The sequence below is a fragment of the Triturus cristatus genome, chromosome 4_1 (assembly GCF_964204655.1).
Source record: "Triturus cristatus chromosome 4_1, aTriCri1.1, whole genome shotgun sequence".
NCBI classification, from domain to species: Eukaryota; Metazoa; Chordata; class Amphibia; order Caudata; family Salamandridae; genus Triturus; species Triturus cristatus.
In genome coordinates, this window is record NC_140585.1 from 225,283,815 (window position 1) to 225,306,737 (window position 22,923).

The window sequence follows — 22,923 nt, forward strand, 5'->3', positions numbered from 1 at the left end:
CAAGTTCTGAACCTCATGGGGGTCAAGACCAAGCAGCTCACCCGCGCCCTCCCCACCCCCCCCAAAAAAAACAAATTGTTTACATTTTGTACACTTGTTGAAAGTCACTGTTCCCACCAGCGGTTGGCACCAAGTTGCCATATGGTAGTAATAAAAATGGCAAACAGATGCAGCTTACAGATACCTTAAATTAAATGATGCGCAACAAAGTCCTGGACGCCATACAGCCTTACATCTTGGACAGAGGTCAGCCAAATGTGCAAAATTTCTTGTTTTTTCTGAGATTTATTTGTTATTCTTCCTGAAACAGAGAAACATACATACTGGGGTAGGAAGGGTCTGTTTAAAGGATGGGGGAAGGTGGACCCTGGATAAAAATGGTTACTTGAGCAGCTGGAATTGATAGGCCTGCCTAGGAGAGACACCGGCACTGCCACAACACCACAAGAAATCGCTACTGTCGCAGGCTGCACATACAGTCCAAACTCCAGGGACACCATGCTATAGATCCAGATCCGAATAATCATCCTCTAGATCCTCATGAAACAAGTCCCATTCATCTTCAGAGTCCGTTAGGTCATCGTCTGCCCCTGCAGCCAAGAGCATCAAGAGCATCTCTCCTAGTTCAAAAGCCACCACCTCGTCTTCATCACTCTCGAATGGATCGGTGCCCTCTCGCTCTTCGATGAACTCCCAAATGCGGCTCCGCTGCTGGGCCTGCAGCAAAAAGATATACGATTTAACAGTTTGATGAAAGAAATCACAATCTTCGGAACATCTGTACACATTTACCTTGACTTCATTCAAGGAAATATAGATTAAATATCCTTTAAGTGTTCACAATGTACATTCTCAGGCTCATACAGTAAGCACATCCACTTGAGAAATTCTCTATAAAAAAATACATTAACATTCGAAAAGTAGGTAAGACCTGGATTTGAAAATTGGGGAGGAATAGAATATTGTCCTTCCATGACAATGCAATATCTTGCCTGATTGATACAAATTAAGATGATACATGTATACTTTTAGCTAAGGCTTGGTGCCCTTAAACCCAAGTATGCAGAAAATTCCAGTCTTCTCTGAATTTTGAATATTGCCGCTAGTTGATCAGATGCCTGAAAAGTATGCGATTTTACTCAAATCTATTTAATGGAACGATAGAAAAAAAACAAAGTGTTAAAAAAAACTTGCCCTTCACCACATTAACAGCACAAAATTCCATAGAAACGTCTCCAGGTGCCAATACCCAGTTACTGGGGTAATGCCATGTGAATGAATTGGCCATAGATATTTGGATATGCTCTCGGAATCCTGTTACAAAGCACTGCTAATGAACTATCATGTTAGAATTTTCTGCCCCATGTTCCAATCTAAATTCCACAGATCCTGAAGGCTTGATTCGAAGTTGAATGAAGTTAAGTCCATTTCAGGTTCTATCTTCAGACTGGCTTTGGCGTTTTAAGAACATTTCTTATGAAGCTGGCGCTCATTTTAATGTTAAGCCTCTTTAATCAGTCTCAGCTGGAGAGAGTCTGGTGGTGTGGAGATAGTCTTTCCAGCACCAAGTGTAGGGTTTGTGCTGTGCAGTGTGTGTTTTCAGCAGGTACCATGGAGGTTCTAGTTCACTGGTGTTGGATCAAGAATAGGGTCTTGATCAGGGGACTAGTTCCACTCCTCAATGTCTGATCTATCGGGCTGGATGGGTCCAAGTCTTTAAGTAACCAAAAAGATATTTTACTATGAGCAAATAGCAGGCAGCATCAAACTATCCATTTAGTGCAGTAACCATGAGGTTACTGCTCAGACATCGAAAAGTCAGAACCAAGCATGACATGGAATCACATGGAGAATTCCAGCCATGATTTAGAAACTAGCTTTACACCCGACCTAGGCACGGATCATAACAGCCTTCGCCCTCCTACTTGAAGTTGGCATGAAATATTTCATCAAAAGCAGGCTGATAAAGTGCAGCACACCAACCATGTATCCACTCTATATTGGAGAACAATCTTGTGCATTAACAACTTAACTTCTGTGGCCCTTCAGAAAGCAGAAATTTAAGACATCCTATAAGTATTCAATGAAGGAACTTGACATTTAGAGGAAGGGTTTTCCATGACCACCTCCAAACGAGTCATGATCATTTGATGCATGCTCAAAACTGAAAGCAACAATACACCACTATAGTGCACAACTTCTGAGCATGCTGCAAACCAAAGTATACAGACTGATGAGAAAATAAAACATGCACAATGATACTCAAATGGGGGAAGAACAGTACTTTATGTGCACTTTTCACTGTATTTATGCTTAACCGGCTTGAATCATAAGCTAAACATTGCCCAACTATATTAAGAGTCAGAATGCCACAGATTTTAATTTTTCGTGACATGACAACTTTAACCAGTCCTGGCTCTAAAGTCTTTGTATTCCAAGATAATTTTTAAGCCTACACTTACAATATTAATTCCTGGTGGCAGAATGGCACATGTTTTTGGATAAAGTCAAGACTGTATGTAGGAATCATGACATGGGGGGTCATTTAACACTAATAAAAGAGTTAGACTTACCCGATACCTGCTTGAACTCCCTTTGGGCCGTGGCTGTGGCTCTTCGATACGTCCATCTGGATAAGCATGCTTGTAAAAACAATTTCCTCCAAACGGACAACTCCCTCTACCCTCATTAAAATAACGGCATGACTTGTTGCTGGAAAGAAACAACAACTTTACTTGTGGTAAACCAAATGACACGGGGGAAAAAAACTCCAAAATGCAAGCTAGAAACAATAATAATAATGGAACAGTAGATGGAAATGAGGCAATAATAGGGAAAGAAAGAACAGCAGAAGAACTACTCAAATGCAAAGTATCGCAACAAAGTGAGAAGTACACTGGGAAGTCCCTCAAGCGCTACTTCTGACAGACAACTAAATAGCCTCGCAACCAGTCACCAAATTGGCAATAAATATACAACATTTTTTGATGAAGGCAAGTTTTCCATAGAGGGGCATGCTTCTGAAAAAAGTGGAACCAAATTGTGAAATTAAAGGAATCATGATCTCTTCCAAACCTTGCATCGTTAAGATTGTACTCCAACTTGGTCTCAAAAACAATCACTGTCAGAACTGACTCCAAAGCCAACCTTTTTGTGAATACATTCTTTGAAAACCTCACTAGGTGAGAAATTAACTTCAATAACTGGAGGATTAGCAATAATCACCCCTTAGAGTAAAAACAAGGAAAACACACGGATTTTGTTTTCAAAACAGAGGAGACAAACTGGGGTTGGGGCAGAGTGCCTATCCCTGTCCCCCACATGGAAACTACAGCCCCAATGGCTGGAGGATCCAGCATTCAAGTCCACTATACACAACACAATCACTTAACTTGGAACACAAGGGCTCCGCCTCCTCACCCTTTGTGGAATGGGAGGCCTTCGAAACGGTACTGGGGAAGGTGGGGAGCATTAGGACTGTGGTGGTCACTCGTCAAGCACTTGAACCTCAATTGACCAAGGAGGGGAGCTTGGGCCCACGTTAGCATAAAGTATGCAGGCAGGAACTGGATGAGGCGAGGAAGGCGCATGCCACTTTGTTGGAACACCTCTACTCTTTAGACTGGATATTCTACATAGCTCGTGTCGACCCGGGGCGGACCGCCACAGAAGGCTCTTGGCCAGACTGGTGTTTCCCTGGTGACTCCAATCCATAGGATTAGTGAGAAAGCTAGTACACTGCACAACACCTCGGAGAGGATTAGTGCAGCCTTCTGCTGGTACTACTCCTCTGTTTACTTCTCAGCAGCAGCATCGACTGCAGACTTTTACCAATTAGAGGATATTCCACTCCCCCAAATACCTAGAAATCTATGAGCAACTCAATGGCCCCATCAAGGAACAAGACATTAGGGCAGTGAACAGAGTCCTTTCCAGGATGCATTTGCAGGTCAACCACCCCCCCCCACCTCCCCAGACAACCTACCTCTGGAATTTTATGCATCAAACTTGTCCTCTATCACCGTGGATTCTATATAAGTTCAAGCAGACTAGGAAGCTGTGCCAATACCGAAACAGAGCCTACACTCCCCTCTTCATATAGAGGAACCTCGTACTACAAGATTCTCAGAAATATACTGGAGAATCAGCTGTTCCCCCTCCTCTAAGAGTCTCTACGAAGTTTAGAATTGCTTCGTCCCCAGACGCAATACATTGCTAAATGTACGGGGGCTCTATGATGGAACGTGCCCCACCAAAGTGACACCAAGCAGCGCGCCCATCTCTAGAACTTTGACATGCTGCGATGGGACTACATGTTCTGGATTCTCTGACTCTTTGGGTTCGCCCCCCAGATGCTAGTCTGAATCCGCCTATTCTATATTAAGCCCACTGCCAGGACCAGAACAAGTTGACTCATCTGACTCTTACTGAATACATAGAGGCACCCGCCAGGGATGCCCTCAGTCTCAATTGCAGTTCGCACTGGCAACACAGCTACAAGCCAGTGGCAATGACTTGGGCATCCCTCTAGGGACATGCACCTCTACCCAAACTACCTGATAGTTTACTTTCAGGATGCCTATGGCAACCAGACTTGTTTATTCTCCATTCTAGCCACCTTTTGGGAGATTTAGGGCCTCAATATTACTCTGACCGAGGGAACAAGTCCCTATTGTTCCCTCGGTCAGAGCGTCTTCCCAAGCAGCCAGTCCCGATAGGTGTGGGACACCACATACTTTCAAATATCTAGGGATCCAAATGCATCATATGGCCATTGACCTTTTGGAGGGGAATCTCAGCAGGGCACAGAGATCCCTACGTTCCCGGATCTCGGTTTAGACCACCCACCTGCTTTCAATGGTGGGCCAGGTTGCCCTTTCCAAGATTGTGATGCTCCCCAGCTCTACCCTGTGGCACCATGTTTCCATGCACCTGGACTTGATCTGGGGCTATGGGAGGAAAAGTGTCAGAGCACACTGCAATTGCCTCCTTTGGATGAGGTGTGATATCCCCAAACTTCACACATTACTACCAAGCTGCCCAGCTCCAATGGGTAGCCCACTGGTTGGCAGGCCACCACACAGACGAGAATTCCACAAGCAAGTATCTAGGGCGACCTCCTCTCACCACAACTTATCCTGGGGTGTCGGGTGAGGAGCCTCTTGCTTCAATCCTACGCAAGGTCCACGAGTGCTTGCGGAGAAGCAGTCACGTGACCAGTCACCCCATAACTACAGCTTCGGGAGCTGCCTTTTTAAACAAGGGGGAGGGGGGTGGAGATGGACTGCTGGTACGGCACCTGGGGGTTACGGAGGAGACAGTAATTTTAACACCAAGTGATTTATTTGCAGAGAGGGAGTTGCTGTCTTTCCAAGGGAGCTGCAAACTATATGGCAAGCTGGAGGGAGAGTTCTTGACATACAGGACAGTTCCGGCTACACTCCACATGGGGGGATGGGGTGGGGTGGGGCTCGCAGCCCAGATCCATCTCTACATCCACACAATACACTTGATGGGCCATGGGAGGAGTCTGGTGACCTGGATCTGTAAAGCCTTCACACAGGACCAACTGGTAGCACTTACACAACTACGGTCTGAGTGGGACGCCTCACTGGGACAACCATTCCACTACTACCTGGCTCAAAGCACTAGAATACTCCAGCAAGCTTCCCGGGAACATCTCTTGATTTAAATACATACAATTCAGTCTCTTGCATAGAGCTTACTTAACCTCTCACTGGCTCCATTGCATCTATCACAGGGCCCTGGGTGAGTACCCGAGATGCAAAACGGAAGCAGATGTGGTCCAAATATTTTGGTCCTTTGGGCCCTTGAAAGCCTTAAGGGACACTTCTCCTGGATATAGCGAGAGCCATGGGTAAGGAACTTTGGACCATCATCCAACACTGTTTCTTGGGTCTATACCACTACCCCAAAGATAGGGTTGGGGAGGTTCGGAGGGGCAGGGGGCCGAGCCTGAAAGGAGCATTTGGGAAAGCATGACTCACTTCACCGACCTTGCACTTCTTTTGGTCAAGAGAGTGATTGGATTGCAATGGAAATCTGCAATTTCATGCCCAGAGCTGGAAAGGACTCTCAGCCCACTTAAGACGCTTCTTCGGAGACCTATACACTACCACCCACATTTTTCTTCCCCAATGGGGGGGGGTCACTGGAAACGCAGGTCTCCATACCCTTTTTCAATTGGCTGCTCACTTGGTCCCCCTCCTTTCCCCATCACACTGCAACAGACTTACTTTCCCTCCCAACCCTTTCTTGGCTGCTATACCTGCATCAGTCCACCAGAGAGCTTCCTGGAAGGCAGGGTGGGACTTACTCTGCTCTTTTTTTAATTATTTATTTCCTATGGTTGCTAGTATTTGTTATTGCAAATCACGCCATGATGCAGAAACAGAAGCAGACAGTACGACTCACCCCTACCCCAAATGTTCATTGATTGCTTTCTCCACGTGATGCTCATATGTGCGCTTCTGACTGATGCTGTACAGTGTCTGCTTTTCTAAGAGTCAATAAAAATTTGTCCCAAAAAACAAGACAAACTGGGGCTTAAAGACACACAAAGAAGTATGTTGGGAGACTACACCCAGGCATAAGACTAAAAGATAATTCCTGTTAAGTCTATTTAATGGCAGTCAGTGGACACTTCTGTCCCACCAACCTCTTGTGCAGTACCACTGAGCAGACCGGTATGTTTCTTCAGCGCCCTCATCTGCTCAGATGAGAATTGAAGAGGTTGAACCATTAAATAAAGAAAAAGCCACAGACAGTTTTTATAAAGCCGTAAAACGAACAATGTCCCAAGTGCGCTCTGGTCTTCAAAACTCAAGTATAGTCCAACCATACCAGCCCACAAATGAAGGCACATGTATTATAAAGGTATCACTTCGATCAGTGATACTCTAGTATGGCCCGGGGGGAGGGGGTGCTTGCGGCCCTCTTGACCTTAAAGTGCAGCCCCCCCCCCGAACAACTGCTGTTTAGTTGGAGTACTAATTTTCAGAAATAAATGTTAAATGGGCAAGCGTTTATTAACCTGCAAATGAATGCTTACCAGTTTAACATGTTTCTGAACCTCCTTACACAATCTCCGACCCCCCAGACCTCCTACTTGCCACCCTGCTGGCATCAGTGCGGCCCTCAGGCACACCACAAATTGTACTGTGTGTCCACTGGGCAAATGTTTGTGAGTACCCATTCCTTAGAATATCAAAATGCACTGTCGGAGTTTCAGGGACAGCTACTGAAGCACCAATGTCCCAACATGCTTGCAGTCCTCCGCAATAGAATCAGTTCGAATTGAATGCAGCATCAGTCAGGTTATGCCTGTGAGACTATTCCAGAGCAAAGATCTGAAGCAGAAAAAAGGTGTAGTAATCCTTTTTCTCCGTCAGGGTGATCTTTATAAAATCAGAAATGCTGAATAATCCTGCATGTGTCAGGGACCCCCTCCCCCCCCCCAAACATTCGAAAAAAGTTTCCTTAGAAAAGCCAAAATTATGTTTTGTTGACTAGCAGACAGACTAAATAAAGCATTTTTTTGTTAAATGTAGCAGTATTAAATAGTAGTATGGTTCCCAGAGTAATATATACATGTAACAAGAAAAACATTAGCAAACCTTTTGCAATAGAAAATGGAAAAACTAGGCTAATATAGCTAGCAAATTTAAAACCTAGACTGGTTCAAAAATGGATATGGCTCCTTTCAGGAAACCCACACAAACAGCATGCCATGGTGCTCAGTCTGTACCAGTTGACTTAGTTAGATTTTACAGAAACTGAGGGTTCAGCTTGATAGGCAACTATGGCCAGAGTCTTCAAACCAGGGAAGAGGAAGGGTTGCTTATAACTTCAATGACTATTCTCCTACAAGAGAACTACAATACCGGGGAGTAGAAATTAAGTTATACCATGAAGGATTAGGAAACTATTCAGTCTAGAGTAGGTAGCCCATCCCTGGTGGGGGAAACAAACATTTCCCAAAAAGATTGAAGACTGGCCTGGGCACAATCACTTGAGTCCAAATTAAGACAGCTTCGCCTTGTTTTAAGTGTGGGTAGCTCTCCAGGTGGCGACCTTGCAGAGCTCTGCATTGGGAATTTGCTCTGTAATGATTAGTTGCAGCTTCACCTCCAGAACAGGCGAGTTTTTTGTCTACCACTAAAAATCTTGTTTGTGGGAACCATACCATGCAAGAGACTTCTCATTTTGATATGGATTGTTTTGGCAGCAAAACCTTTCAAACAGGGTCAATGCTGACAAATAGTGTACCTCAATGGAGAGAAATGTAGTCCTGAAGTGGACAGTAGAGCGAGCATAGGACAGTAGAGAGAACAAAGGAGAACAGCTTCTATGTTCCCCCTGGTAGGATCAAATTTCTTCCGAATGCCCTGGATGCAGAACCTCTTTAATGAACAGATGCTTTTCCTCCTTAACAAATGTTTGCCCTTCTGACTGAGATTTGGAGCATCAGTCTGACATCTATCAGGTATCAGAGGCATCAATAGAAATGCAGAGAAAAGGCATTCCCATTAGTCTCCTAGTATTTTCAGGAAAGAACAGTCGAAGCGTTTTGTGTTTAGTACAATCATGAAACGGCCCAGCTGACGACATGCAGCACTGCATCATTTAGGACAGATTTGTGGTTTCATGAAATCCTATGATGAAAGCACCTGCATTTTTAAAACCTTGGAGATGAACTGCAGATTCTTGGCCAAGAGCCACTTCGACGGGGCTTCTTGGGAAAAGTGCTGTAAATCCTGTGCATCTATGCTTACTCATAAAGGACACTGTCAATCATCTGCCCCAGGAGCGTATATTCTGAAAACTATTGAGAGCTAAATTGTCTGCTCTTAGTTCTATAATGTTCATGACAAATGATTAATTTTTTAGGCCATGACTCTTGTACCAAGTGGGGATGTAGTTGTGCTCCTTAAACGATCCCTTTATGAAGGCAATCTTCTGGTGAAAACTTTTGCAACCATGCTTCTTGATGGACACCACCTGGAAAAAGAAAGGTGTCTCAAAGAAATTCACAAATTCTCTCATCAGCCCCTTTTGTAAAGAAGACACTGCTACTTGCGTAACCGGTGGAGGTGTAATAGTAGAAGGTGCATGCACTAGAGAAACACTGACAGGATATCGTGGATGCGAATGAAAAAGTAAATGGGGAATTTGAACTATTGGTGCCAACTCACTGATAGGCGGGTGCTCTATAGAATATTCATAGGCAGGTGGATGAAATTACTGTAGCATGAAAAAGTAAGATGTACTCCACTTTGAATACTGAAATGTTAACAAATTGCTGTATTGTCTTCCCAGCTGTGTCTTTAACAGGCGTTTCGGACTTCCTGTATCTGCCAGAGTTTTGTTGCAGAGTCTTTCAAGTTTCCATGGCTTGCTTCTTAAGCTTCTGTGGCAAGACCATCGATTAATCGCTGCTTGTCTGCTCTTAAGCGGCTTTTTGCTTCTTTGTTGGTTTTGGTGTATTCGCCTTCAGCTTTTGCTCTTTTCTGCTCTCGTTCGGCTTGTGTCGACTGCAGCTCTTCCTTTCACTATTGGATTTTGCATAGGTCCATTCTTTTTCCAGGAGTTTCTGGGACCCAGTACTTCCTGACAAGTTGATATCACTGTTTTCAATCTTCTCCCACTGACTTTCTACTGGGTCTGTCGTCCTCTTGTTCTTGCAGGACTTGAAACTTATTACTGAGGGTATTCACTCCATTTCTGTGAATCTTTGAGTGGGGTTCCGTTATAATGCTAGTGTTGGTTTGTCTGTTCCATCCTTACATGCTTTAGTCCGCTTTAGCCTGGCCATGACAAGATGGTCTGACACCACATCCGCTCCTCTCAGACATACTGCAGGGCCCCCACAGAACTTCTTGGCAATTTAGACATGGTTGATGAGATTCTCAGTTGAATGGTCTGGTGACACCCACATTGCCTTGTGTATTCTTTTGTGTGGGAATACACTGCTGCCCATCACCAGACTGTTCAGGGCGCAGATCTGCGAGCCTTTCACCATTCTCATTCATGTTGCCAAGGGCATGGTTGCCAATGACTTCTTCGTAAACAGGGTCTCTTCCAATTTTGGCTCTGAGGCCCTCCATCTGTATGATGAGTCTCAAGGCATTTCAGCAGGATGGACTGGAGTCCGTTGTAAAACTGTTCATTTTCCTCTTTGCTGTCATTTCTTAGGTGCATTGCATTGGATAACATTCAAGTTGATCCTCTTTGTGCAGAAGGTCGCTCGGATGAGTCCGGGGCTGTGGGCTTGCCCGCTAATCAGATCTGTTGGATGCTGGCGATTGCATCAATGCTACTCCCCAAGTATGTAGGGGGTTCTCTTTGGGTCCAGAATAAAGCAGCATTTCTCCTGTAGCTAATCTTTTCTGTCCAGACGGTCTATCTAGTCCAGCTGATACCAAGCAGGGCAAGGTACTATTTTCATCTCTGCGGCCACTTGGGAGATCTTGCCTATTTTGTAAATGGTCCTCACATTCCATGTTCCAATGCGGATGGTCTTGGTTGAAAGCAGGTGGATCGGCTTTGGGGCTTCCAGGGAACTCTGGCTTCACCACAAGGTATTGTAGCTCTCCAAGAAGGAGATTCTTCCCCCCCCCCCCCCCGCCCCCCCCTTTGCCTCCTCCCGGGCAGAGATGGCTTTTGGTTGATGTTTCTATGACTAAGATTTTAATTACATGGTGGAGTAGCTAGCCCCACGCATAACCCTCCTCTTTTCGAAGCTGGGCTTGGGACCAGCCATAGGTGGAGCACCTTAAAGAACAGCTGAGCCAGCCCATGCCACCGTCTCCACCAGACATACAGCCAGCTGACTAGGACTTCCGAGTCGATTGCAGCAGACCAACCAAGGAAGAAGTACAACAAGCCATCAAACATGATAAAACGGGAAGGCAGCTGGACCGGACAATATTCCTGCAGAGACACTGAATGCAGACAGTGAAAAAAAAATCAAGACACATACTCTACCCAATGCTTGGAAGGATCTGGGAAGAGGAAAAGGTGCCATCAGACTAGGAGGAATCTCAAAGATCCCCAAGAAAGGTGACCTAAGTAACTGCAAACTACAGACTGAAAACTCTCAACCCCAGGCAAAGTGTTCAGAGACATCCTGAACAGAATGAAGGAACAAGTTGCTGTTCAGTTGGGAGTTCGGCAAAGATGTATCCTGTACAGACCAGATTGCAACACTGTGCATAATCAGAACTCTGATCCTCTATGTCAACTTTGACTAGGAGAAGGTAGTGGACAACTGGGACAGAGACCCTTAGGAAACTCCGCCGCCACTATGGTGTACCAGATAAACTTGTAAGAATCAGAAACTCTTACGAGGAGCTGACCTGCAAGATAGTCCTTAGAGTACACCTCATGGAATCCTTGCAAATGAGGACTGGTGTCCACCGCAGTAGTTTACACTCACCTTTTTGTCTTCCAGCTGGCCATAGACAAAATCATGAAGCTACCCACAGCAAGGAGAAGAAATGTGATCCAATGTACAGTTTGGATGCAGCTAGACGACCTGCATGATGCAGATAACCTGGCCCTACTCTCCTAAACCCATCTGTAGATTCAAGAGAAGACCAACAATGTGGCCGCCAGGTCAGTACAATTTGGCCTCAACATCTGCAGGGGAAAAAAGATCCTGAACGCCAACATGGCCAGCACAACTGCAGTCACTCTTGTATGCAATACACTGGAAGAGGTTGAGGCGTTCACCTACCTGGGCAGCATCATAGACGTAGGGCGGCACAGACATCAAGGTAAGAATCGGAAAAGTAAGGGCTGCCTTTATTCAGCCAAAGATCTGGCACTCCAAGGACCAAACACTGCAAACCAAGATCAGGCTTTAACATAAACGTAAAATCAGTCCTTCTCTATGGTGTAAAAACTTGGCGGACAACAGTGATCACCACAAAGTCGACACCTTCATTAGCACCTGAGAAAAATCCTCCAAATTCACTGCCAAAACACCATTTGCAACAATGACCTATTGCAGCAGACTTTACAACTCCCTGCTCAAGAAGGAATTATAAAAAGATGCTGGAAAGGTCACACCCTCTACAATCCCACACCAAACACCACCAAGCAAGCCCTGACCTTGAACTCTCAAGAGAAAAACGAACAGAGGAAGGCCAAGAAACACCTGGCGGCGAGGCCTCGAGGTGGAATGCAAGTAGATGGGCTACACCTGCAGTCAGAATAAAAGAAAAGCCCAGGACAGATGACTGGAGAGTCCCGGTTGATTGCCTATACCCCAGCTGGGGTAGTAGGTGTAAGTAAATTGCTGGATGTGAAGTCTGAACGTTCATGTTCAATGGAGTCATGTCAGTCTACAATGTCACAGACCCAGTCTTAGGAACGAATTCTACCTGGCCGAGACATTGGTGTTTGATTCCAAGCCAAGAGTAGCAATGGGCAATAGTAGACGTTATCCATTTGGCAAGGTAGGCCTAGCAAAAATGTGAACAGGTTCATGGCCTTCAAAAGTCAAATATGGAACATAAGGATCTGGTTCTATGAGGATAAAAACATGAAGGGCCCTGTGAAAAAGTGCCCTCTTTATGCATGGTTGCCCCTACTTTTTACTGAATTGCTGATGTGCTTTGACGGAGTGTGCCCTGGGCTCCTGCTAATCAGGTACCCAGGGCCTATGTTCTTTCCCCAAAACTGCATTGAAGCCTAAACCCAATTGGCATCTCTGGCCACAGGTGAGACCCTGGTAAATGGTACCACAGGTACCCAGGGCACTGTGACAAGAGAAGGCCTCCAAGGGCTGCCGCACTTATTATGCCAACCTTAGAGGTCCTGTACCATTACACTGCCTTTGCAGGCTGCGTGTTTTGGTGCAGAACAAAGTGAAGAGTCGACATGGCACATCCTTGTGTGCCATGTCTACAACCCACTGCCCTGGCATAGATCAGTCACCCCTCTAGCTGGGTGCACTATACCAGTGGTGAGGGTACAGGAGCATGAGCCCTGTACCCCTACAGGGTCTAAGACCATTCTTGGACATTGTAAGTGTAGTGCTGCCATTAAGAATATATGGTGCTAGGAGTTTGTGATTACGAACTCCACAGCACTATAAAGGCTACGCTGAAAACTGAGAAGTTTGTTCTCAAACTTCTCAGCACCTTAAACCCACACTAATGCTAGTGTGGGATTTAATGAAAAATGCACACAGAGGGCATCTTCGAGATGACCCTGAAAACTAACCTACCACTAGTGTCCGGGCAGAGTGGCTGCTTTCAGCCGCCACCACCAGACCGGTTTCTGTACCTCCTGGGTCGAGAGCCTGCTGCTCTCTGGGGCCTGAAGCAATGCACATCCTGGGACGAGGTGCCAAGCCTCCTCCCCCAGGATGGGCAGGGTTCACAAAGGGGAAGCTTCAAAGGCTTGCTGCCTTTGTGAGCTTCCCCAGGCCACTTGCTGCTTTCAGCAACTGGTTCTGACCCCTACATTGGGAGGGAGAACCAGTGGGAAAAACAAGTGAGGAAGAGAGGTGTGCCCACCTCTGCAACTCCACCCCCCCAGGTTGGGGAGGGGAGGTGAAGCACACCTCTCAGTCCCCGCCATCTTACAGATGGGTGGAATGGGGGGGGGTGGGAGGCTCATGTCCCCACCCCAAGCCTGCAGTGCCTTTGCAAACTGGAAGTTCCCTATTGCAAACAGGGCACCAGACGGCAAAACAGCTCCCTGCACCCGGCCGCCCTAGTGCTACTTTGTTTCCCCATTTGCCCAAAGCTAAAGTCCAGTAGCTTTGCTCCCACTACAGAGTGGCCTGCTCATCAGCAGCCCCCAACCGGAGGCCCCTATTCCCCCATTGTATAACATTGGGCCTCAGCACTCTGCACCCAGCCGCCCTAGTGCCGCTGAGTGTAACTAGAGTACATCCTTGACCCCAGAGTCTACCTCCAGAACCTCAACTCCCACTACCAAATACTTACCTCAAAACCGATAACACTCTTTACCTCCATAGGATAACATTGACTGATTTTCTTGGAAAAGTTCTAAGTGTGGAGCTTTAAAACCTAAAGAAGTTCTTCAAAATTGTACTATTTAACCAAAACGATTTTACTTACCCGTTTACAGGATATGTCCCAGAGTAGTATCCAGGTATACTACTCCGAGTAAGAAAAGTAATCCAAAAAGTAACTTACCTGAAAAGCCCATTCAAGTCTATGTACTGTATTTACAAAGTATTGCATTTCTCTGCAACCATACTGCAAATCAAACCGAAGTGCATATACAATTACAATTCAAACTGTTTACAAACTGCATTACTACTGTGCAAGTATTTGTTTACTTGTGCAAAGGCTTGCTTGGTTCTAGAAAATAAACAAAGAATATTTTTATACAAAATCAATTGGTCTGAAGTTTAGTCTTGAGTGGGTGAAATCATTTGCTGACCGTGTGTACAACAAATGGTAAACACTGTCCTCTGATACTGCCTTACAGCTCTACCACACTACCTCTGATACTGCCTTACAGCTCTACCACACTACCACAAATGGAGAGTGAGGTGCTAGCTAACTTTACTTCTGCCTACCTTTGGGGTTCCACTAGACTGCACACTACACCTCACTTTGGTATAGTATATATAGAGCCAGCTTCATACAGACCCGATGTTCAAATGGTGTTATGCTTTGTCAACAATGGAGCCAAAGGGCGAAAAAAAATTCAAGGACAGTGCGGGACAATTCTCAGATACAATACTTGCTCATCTGGTCCAAGTATCTGGGCAATATGCAGGACATCAAGAAGGTAGCCTTCAAAGTAAGTGTCCCGATTCCGGATTGTTGGGAACAGATGCATAAGGCCTGACCGATGTCTTGACAACCTCACTGGATGTGGAGGACTTCACAGACCTGTTCAAGTATGTTTCAGTGGCCAGTAACTAAGTTGAGTTGGTGTACACCAAGGACAGGGGATTAAAAAAAAAATTACATTCACTGAGCAGACCGATATCCTCCACTAGTCCCCCATATAAGCAGTTTGCTCTTGAACCGTGATCTGGTGGAAGACATCAAGGGAGCTGCTAAAGCAAAGGATAGCTTCAAGCATACTGCACCCCAGCTCAGCAATGAGCCCCCCCACCCCAGCCCACGGTAAAACAGAGGTATAAGCTAAATTGATGGTGTGGGGAAGCTATAGAGCATTGCAGTCACCCACAGATACCTGGGCTCCGGGTCCTGTGATGGACTTGGAAAAGAAAGCATATCATCTGACCACACGCCAGTCAAGCAGTGAATCTCCCGAGAATGGCTCCCAAATTTACTGGAGCTTGTCTTTTCTGATTAAGGGGATGAGGTGGCCAATGGTCAGGATCTTGGGCATGGTCTAATGAAACAAGGTCCCAGCATCTAAAGCTGGGCCAAGAGGTGGCGAATGACAGCGGTAAACGAAATGAGCTGCGTGGGACAGAATCGGGCTGAGAAGGGTCCATCCCAGACATTAGGTTCATTCAGGATCTGGCAAGCATCACATCGTCTCACAGACATCAGGCTTAGAATGTCACCATCAATTTTAGGGCAACAGAACACCGGATATGTACCAACTTGTGATTAGAAGTATCAAGGGCCACAGTGCTGCATCCTCAGTGAAGAGCAGCTGACCAGGGCACAATCGTGATGCAAGTACCTCCTGGAGGCAGAAGACTAGATGACACTCAAGCTGGCTCAATAATTAGATTAGGGACTAGACTGCTCTCATGCTTATTGCAGCACTGAGGGACATCATGTTGGGGAACCTCCAGTGTACAGACCAGATTTATAATCCACCAGAAAGGCTGAGAGCATGTAATTTGGTGGTGCCAAGTGCTTCACTTGCATGTGATCACATCCATTTCATCACCCTCTTATGAACTTGAGGCCCGCTACCAGCATTGGTGGTGCTGGTGCCAAAACATGGGACCTTCATGCTGAGATAATGGGAAAACAGATCAGGCAAGGATACCCAAATTAGCCAGAAGCGCATCTAGTGAAAACTCAGTGAGGATGCAGTCCCACCTCTGCTCCAAGCCTGCAACGGACCCAGCTATGGACTCCATTAGAATAGCTTTAAAAAAAATGTAGTGGACATTAAAACCGTTCTAAGGAACAAAATAGATTAGACTTGACTTAGCCCTACTTTTAAAGGACAAAATAAATATATAAAGCAGACTCGCTGAGGAGATCTCGGGGATCATAGTTAATCATGGAGCTCCTGAAGCGGTTACACAAGTGAATACGCGTTCAAATACTGTACATTTGCTGGGGCCGATATCTCACCAAGATGATTCATCGCTGCTTACTGTTCAAAAGGAGTTTTGTTCAGGAAACATACCAGCACAAGTCTTGGTTCAGATGGAAGGCATTTCTATTCCCCCTGGTTCCTCTGTATATCCACCGGCAAAATTAAAGCCACAGTCTCAATTGGATGCACAGAAGACAACCTCATTAGAAGATACACTGTCGATGGCTGAGCATATGGCCACTCCGCTACCTTATACCACGGATCCTTTTAGTCCCGTCTTTAGTCTGAATACTGAGTAAGCAAGTGAGGTCCAGATGACGGTTAAGACATGCTAAATCTAATTTTAGAGGAGGTTCGGGAGTTTAAAAAAACTCAGAGCTGAACTCTTCTCTATACATCAGCGACTGGAGAAAATTGAGGATGTAATTTCAGGTTTCCCTCTAAGAGAAGCTGAGGCTCGGATTTCTATCCTTGAGGATCAGATGACAGTGGTGAAAGAAGAGGTTAAGGTGGCAGGTAAAAGCAAGCAGGCATTCGAAAATAAATTGGATGAGCTGGAAAATTACACACGGAGATCCAATCTTCGAATAGTTGGAGTCCCGGAGGGGCTAGAGGGGGCTAATACAGTACAATAGGTCACCTCATTCATTAGGCAAAAAGTCATTACAGAATTTGAAGGGGACCTGACTATTACTAGGGCGCATCGGGTACCTGCTCACCCCTTTCCTAACTATGCTGCCGCGCACAATACTATTAAACTTTTCCGACTTTATCATTAAAGAAACAATACTCTAAGGCTTTTTTTTTTTTTATTTTTTTTTATTTATTAATGATCCGCTCACAGTGATGTACATTGCTTCATGCCTACAACCCTGAGGCCGGCTGAATAAACTTCGTGAGATATTTCGTGGCACCGCACATCCCAACCTCCCTCCACTCCTGTCAGCACAATCGTCGAATCAGTAATGCGTTAGGAGCGTCCGATAGTTCAGCATAGTACATCCTTGCCATAGTAGTGATCTTCACCAAAGTCCGCAGTTTTCTCAGTTAACATACCTTATACAAAAACACCCAACTCCCACCCCACCCTCACCCGAGCCTGTAGCATCACATGGGCCGTAGCCCTCACATGTTGCCTACTCTCATACACCATCTAGAGCCGCGGCTCCCCACAGAGAGCCGCTCCCCCCGCTGCAGAACATCACACACCCGCCTGTATGTCACGAACGACCGTGATGAACTCTCAAGCCTTGACGCCCCCTCTGTACTGAGGACACAATCGCCTCCCAACGCCGATGCCGCCTCCTATGCCTGACATATATCGCAGCAACTAGTTAGACAATAGCTTCCCCTGCGCTCCCCTTGCTTTCCGCCCCCAGCTCTGCGTCCGTTTCCGTGCGGTCCCTCCCTAGGTATTCCGCGTATAGGCCCCAAAAATTTTTTGGCCTGCTTCTGGGCGAGAGTAGTTCGCTATAAGTATCTGATTGCGTGCAGCAGTATAGTATATCTTGCTCCCACTGCTTAACTGTTGGAAGGGGCCCCTTCATCCAACACATCGCCACCCTGCGCTTTGCTACTAGCAGTCCCAGATCTACAAGCCTCCGCACCGCCCTAGGCAGTCCCTTAGAATAGCCTAAAAGCGCAACAGCAGGGTCAGGGGCGAGCTCCAATGTGGCTATTTTACCTATCTCCTGAAAAATAGCTTCCCAGAATTTGTGGATGCCCGGGCAATCCCACGCTAAGTGGTAGAAGTCTGCTACCGGATGTCTACATCTGTCGCATGACGCCTCCTCTCCAAGGCCATACCTATGCATCCTCTCCGGTGTGTAATATGTTCTATTTATGTATTTGAAGTGTACCAATCTATGCTTGCCGTGTAGCGAGATCCTGCGAGTGCCTGCACAGCAGTACGACCACATGTCGTCATCTATGACAGTATCCAAGTCTCTTTGCCATGCCAATCTAGCCTTGGTGTATTGCCGGGACCTCTGCGACAGCGCAATGTTGTACAGATGCGATATCAGCTTGCGAGGACTTTTTTGCTTAATGAGGTAAGTTAACTCCGGGACCTCCGGGGGCTCCGCCATGTCATCTCCCAAGTGCCGTCTCAGTGCCCCCCTCACTCTATGGAACTGGAAGCGTTGCAACTGGGTGGGGGCTTCAGCCTCCGCCGCCACATCGTCCCAAGTCTTAGCCCTGCCGTCCACAAACAACTCTCCCATCGTATTGACTCCAAGCTCATCAAGGGCTCGCGTCACTCCTGTGTCCTTGCAAGGAGGAAGCCACCCCACCCATTCCAGGGGCATTAATGGTGAATATAGTAACGCCCCTGCCGTTTGTTGTAGTATACAATGCCAAGCATGTCTAGTGGAGTTTAGCGAGTCCAGGAAGCCCACCCTACGATCCATCGGCTCACATATCGCTGGGAGGGTCAGCGGGTCAGCAAACAGTCTCTCCAGCTTTAGATATGGGATCGACTCCTCCCCGTGCATCCAGCTATGCGCCTGTGCACCCTGCGCCACCCTGTAGTACAGCTCAAGATCCGGCGCCCCACCCTGTAGTACAGCTCAAGATCCGGCGCCCCGACAATACTCTAAGGCTATACAGCAAAGACTGTTTTCAGTAAATGAAACATCAAAGTGCTGTATTTTTCCGGACATGTCTGCAGCGGCGGCACGTGGAAGGAAGGAATTCGTGAAAATTCTACATCTGTTTAAAGCTAATGGAGCTCAGGCCTCTATTGCCCAACAGTCCAAATTGAAAGTTCTGGTGAAAGGCAAATTTTTCATGTTCTGACTTGGACGAAGCTCAGGAGTTATTGAAGGAAATTTCGCAGGGTCACAAAGGGTGAATGAAAGGAAGTAGAACTGAGCGAGAATCCTCTGTCTTAATCAAGTGGCTGTGTTCAGTATAAAAACCATGTTTTATTTTACTTTATCCTTTCTAGGATAGCCGGCCTCATTTTCATATGTTAAGTAAGATTAGATTGTCGATTATTGTACCTTTCACTAGAGTTTAGGCATGTCAAATTACCTTCATTGCTGTGGGGGGGTGGGGGGGGGAGGGTTCACAGGGGTGTGATAGCAAGACACCCAGGTTGTTAGGGGGGGGAAGGGAGGTGTGGTTGGCGTGGGGGAGGGAGGAAGGACCACATCTGGGGAGGCACAGGGGTAGGGTTAGGAGCATTATGGAGAAGGGGAGGGGCAAAGGGGGTGGATAGGGTGTAAAAGGAAAAACAAAATTCTCTTGATCAAGGTTTTTTATATCTTCCTATGAGGATTTAATAGATTGCAAATTTTATTAAATTGCTTTAATGACTAGCAAGGAGCAACTGAAAGTGGTATCATTTAATGTAAATGGTTTAAATAATCAGAAGACAATGCAGGCCATAGAGATATGGATTAAAACTGAAAATCCTTCGGTAATTTTTACAAGAAACCCATATTTTTTCTATAAAGTTATTAGATTTCTCTATGTTTAGGGCCTGGGCCTCGTATTGGTTTCTCCAGTATCTCTGCATTCCATAGAGGGACAGCTGTCTTTTTAAATAAAAATATTCAAGCAGCAGTTGGGGCGTTGGCGCTGGGTTACATGTACAGTTAAACAGACAGACCTATAACTTGTTAGTTTTTACGCACCGATTGACGACAACTTTAAGACCTATGAAGAGCGGTTTCAATCTTTGCGGACTGTTATATGGGATGTGATAATTGGGGAGATTTTAATATACTTATTAAATCAGATAATAGACTCCTCTACCAAGACAAGGAAACAACTATAACCGAAATCATTGGAAATTTTGCGGAATTATGGGGCTACACTTGATGTGCACAATCCATGGTGTTTGAATTTTCCATCCAAAGCAGAATTTACGTGCTGGTCAGGCAGATTCAAGTCTTCATCAGGTATAGATTTTTTTTCATAATGGATTTTCAGATCATGCTATGGTAGTGTTCGAGATTTATTTAGAAAACTCAGTACAAAAATTCCCAAGCGATGGGTCTTTAATAGACAATATTTATACGATGAGCGACAAATTCTATAAAGGTAGAGATTAAAGAATTTTACTCGAAACGATGAATCTGCCCCATTAAATATCGTTTGGGACTCGCTTAAGGCATTTATTTGTGGAATAATCATCGGAAAGGATGCGGCCAATTTAAAGGAATTTAGAGTTAAGAAGAAAAACCTAGAGCAGAAAGTACAAGTACTCAGCACTACAAGGCTTCACAATCCATCTAGAGCTAACCAATATCAGCTTGATCAGGCAAAAATTCGCAATTTATATTTCAATGCTAAAGCTAATGTAATTATTAACACCATAGCGGCGGGGTCAGTCTTAGTAAACCGCGGTACAAGACAGTCCCTTATCGCCAGCCCTTTTACCTTTTTCATCAAGCCCTTGGCAATGGCAATAGCATTGAGGAACTGTGCAGAAATCCCCCTCCCCCCTCCCCCCCAATTCCATCAATGGCAAAACTAAAATTATATGCAGACAACATCATGCTTATTATAAAACCTGAACTTAGAGTTCAAGCCAAAGTATTTCAGCTTTGAGGATTTGGAAATTCTAGGGGGATATCGTATAAACAAAAAGAACGGAAATTCTACAATGCGGGGGTGAAGCTCTGGAGCTACATTCTGACATTCTTGTACCAATGCCAAACCAAAGCGATGTTATGTTATGATGAATTTATAGAGCACACGTACACCGGGGAGGTTTCATGGCACTGTTTTAGCTGAAATCCAGATCATAAGAAAGATTTAGAAAGCCTGTCGGAAGAGCCAAGTCTTTAAAAAACTCCTGAAACCAAGAAGATTGGTACAGGAGCGAATATCGAGGGGAAGAGAATTCCAAAATATAGGAGCCAGGTAGAGAACCTGGCACCACCAGTGCGCTTTAATCTAAAATGAGGAATGAGTAATAAATTTTTATGGGCAGAGCGAAGATTTTGTGTAGGAGTATATTTGTTAATCATGTTATCAACAAATTTAGGGCTCTTTCCATAGAGTGATTTAAAAATAAGACATCCCGTCTTAAATGCGCAGCCCTGAACAACCGGAAGCCAATGTAATTGCTTCAAAAGGGGAGAGATATGATGCCTAGGGTGATGGACAGTCAGACGAGCGGCCTAATTTGGAACAATCTGTAAACGTCTCGAAAAGATGAAAGGGAATACCAAAATATAATGAGTTTGCATAATCCACACGGGACATGACCAAAGCGAGAATCACCTGAATCCAGGCATCATAAGTAAGGAATCTGCAAATCTTTTTTATTCTACGGAGTTGAAAACAACAAACAGAAATCACTGAGATAATTTGAGGCTTCAGAGTAAGATCCTGACTGATGATCACCCCTAAGCTTTTCGCCGAGCTAGAAGAAACAGGGGGCTGGCCTAACTCTGTAGGCCAAAAATGGGGTCCCCATGGATTTTTAAGAGTGCCACCTGTTAAAGCAAGCTCAGTCTTGTCCGGATTAGGTTTTTAGTGGTTCTTGGTCATCCATTGACTGATAAACAGCATGGTCGATTGAAAAGCGTGAACCGACTGAGGAATTACTGATGGAAAAAATAAGCTGAAAATCTGCATAGTTGAAAGTGCAGACTTTACGCTCCTTCCGAGCTCGGACAAGAGGGAGAAGATAGAAGTTGAACAGCAGAGGGGAAAGATGAGCCCTGAGGGACTCCACAGGAGATTTTGACTCTGGGAGCGGTAACCTGAGCTGTGCAAACTGCCTGGGAGCAATTTTCCAAAAAGGAACTAATTCAGCTAAGGGCAGGGCCCTCAATGCCTGCATCCCTCACACGGTCGACCAAAAGAGAATGGTCGACTGTGTCAAAAGCAGCGGAGAGATCAAGCAGGACGAGAGCCTGCGAGGGGCCACTATTAACCCCGCCCCGTAGGGTGTCTAGAACTGCGAGAATAACCGCCTCAGTGGAATGCGCTGGACGAAAGCCAGCTTGATGGGAATCCAAAAATTCCGATTCCTCCAGAAATTCAATAAGACACCCTGTAACTTAATTTTCCAGAATCTTAGCTAGTTAGGGAAGGGAGATAGGGCGGTAATTAGTCAGGATAGATGGATCTAATCCCACCTTTTTTAAAAGGGGGACAAAAATTGCCTCTTTAAAAGTTGCGGGAACAGTTCCTTGAGACAGACTCATTTAAGAGGTTAAGAGCAGGACTAGGGAGAATGGTGAAGATTACCTTCAAGATATTGGGAGGGCAACAATCATTAGGAGAGCCCGATTTGACTTTAGAAAGAAGGTTAATAAGAATATGCTCACTTATAGGAGGAAAGTGTGTGAAAGAACTACGATTTAAAATGGAATGGGGACTGAAATCCAAATTTTGGCAGACGAATACTGGACTTAATTTTGTTAATTTTATCAATAAAGAAGAAATTCAAAGCATTACAAAATGCTTGTGAAGGAGATTATTTGCGAAGTATTCTATCGGGATTGGATAGATCATTGACAATGTGAAAGATCTCCTTCGAACGGTTAGTTGCCGATAGGATTTTAGATGAGAAATGCGCCACTTTAGCAGTTGACACGGATTTCTTATAGAATCCGAGAGAGTTCAGATAAAACACTCAGGTTTGTAGTTACTTCGCCATTTCCTTTCCAGTTGTCTTAGAGCTAATTTTTG

General features: G+C 45.4%; 1 protein-coding gene across 2 annotated transcripts in view; it reads right to left on the bottom strand.

Moving 5' to 3' along the window:
* Positions 1 to 265: 265 nt before the first annotated feature.
* Positions 266 to 22,923, bottom strand: part of MKRN1 (makorin ring finger protein 1) — a 114,151-nt gene continuing 91,493 nt past the window's right edge. For both annotated transcript variants that reach the window (XM_085651913.1, XM_085651911.1), the window contains exons 7-8: positions 2,574 to 2,712; positions 266 to 717 (exon numbers count right to left, since the gene is read on the bottom strand). In XM_085651913.1, coding sequence (XP_085508039.1) covers positions 502 to 717; positions 2,574 to 2,712 — 355 coding nt within the window. In that variant the 3' untranslated portion in view covers positions 266 to 501. The remainder of the gene's footprint in view (positions 718 to 2,573; positions 2,713 to 22,923) is intronic.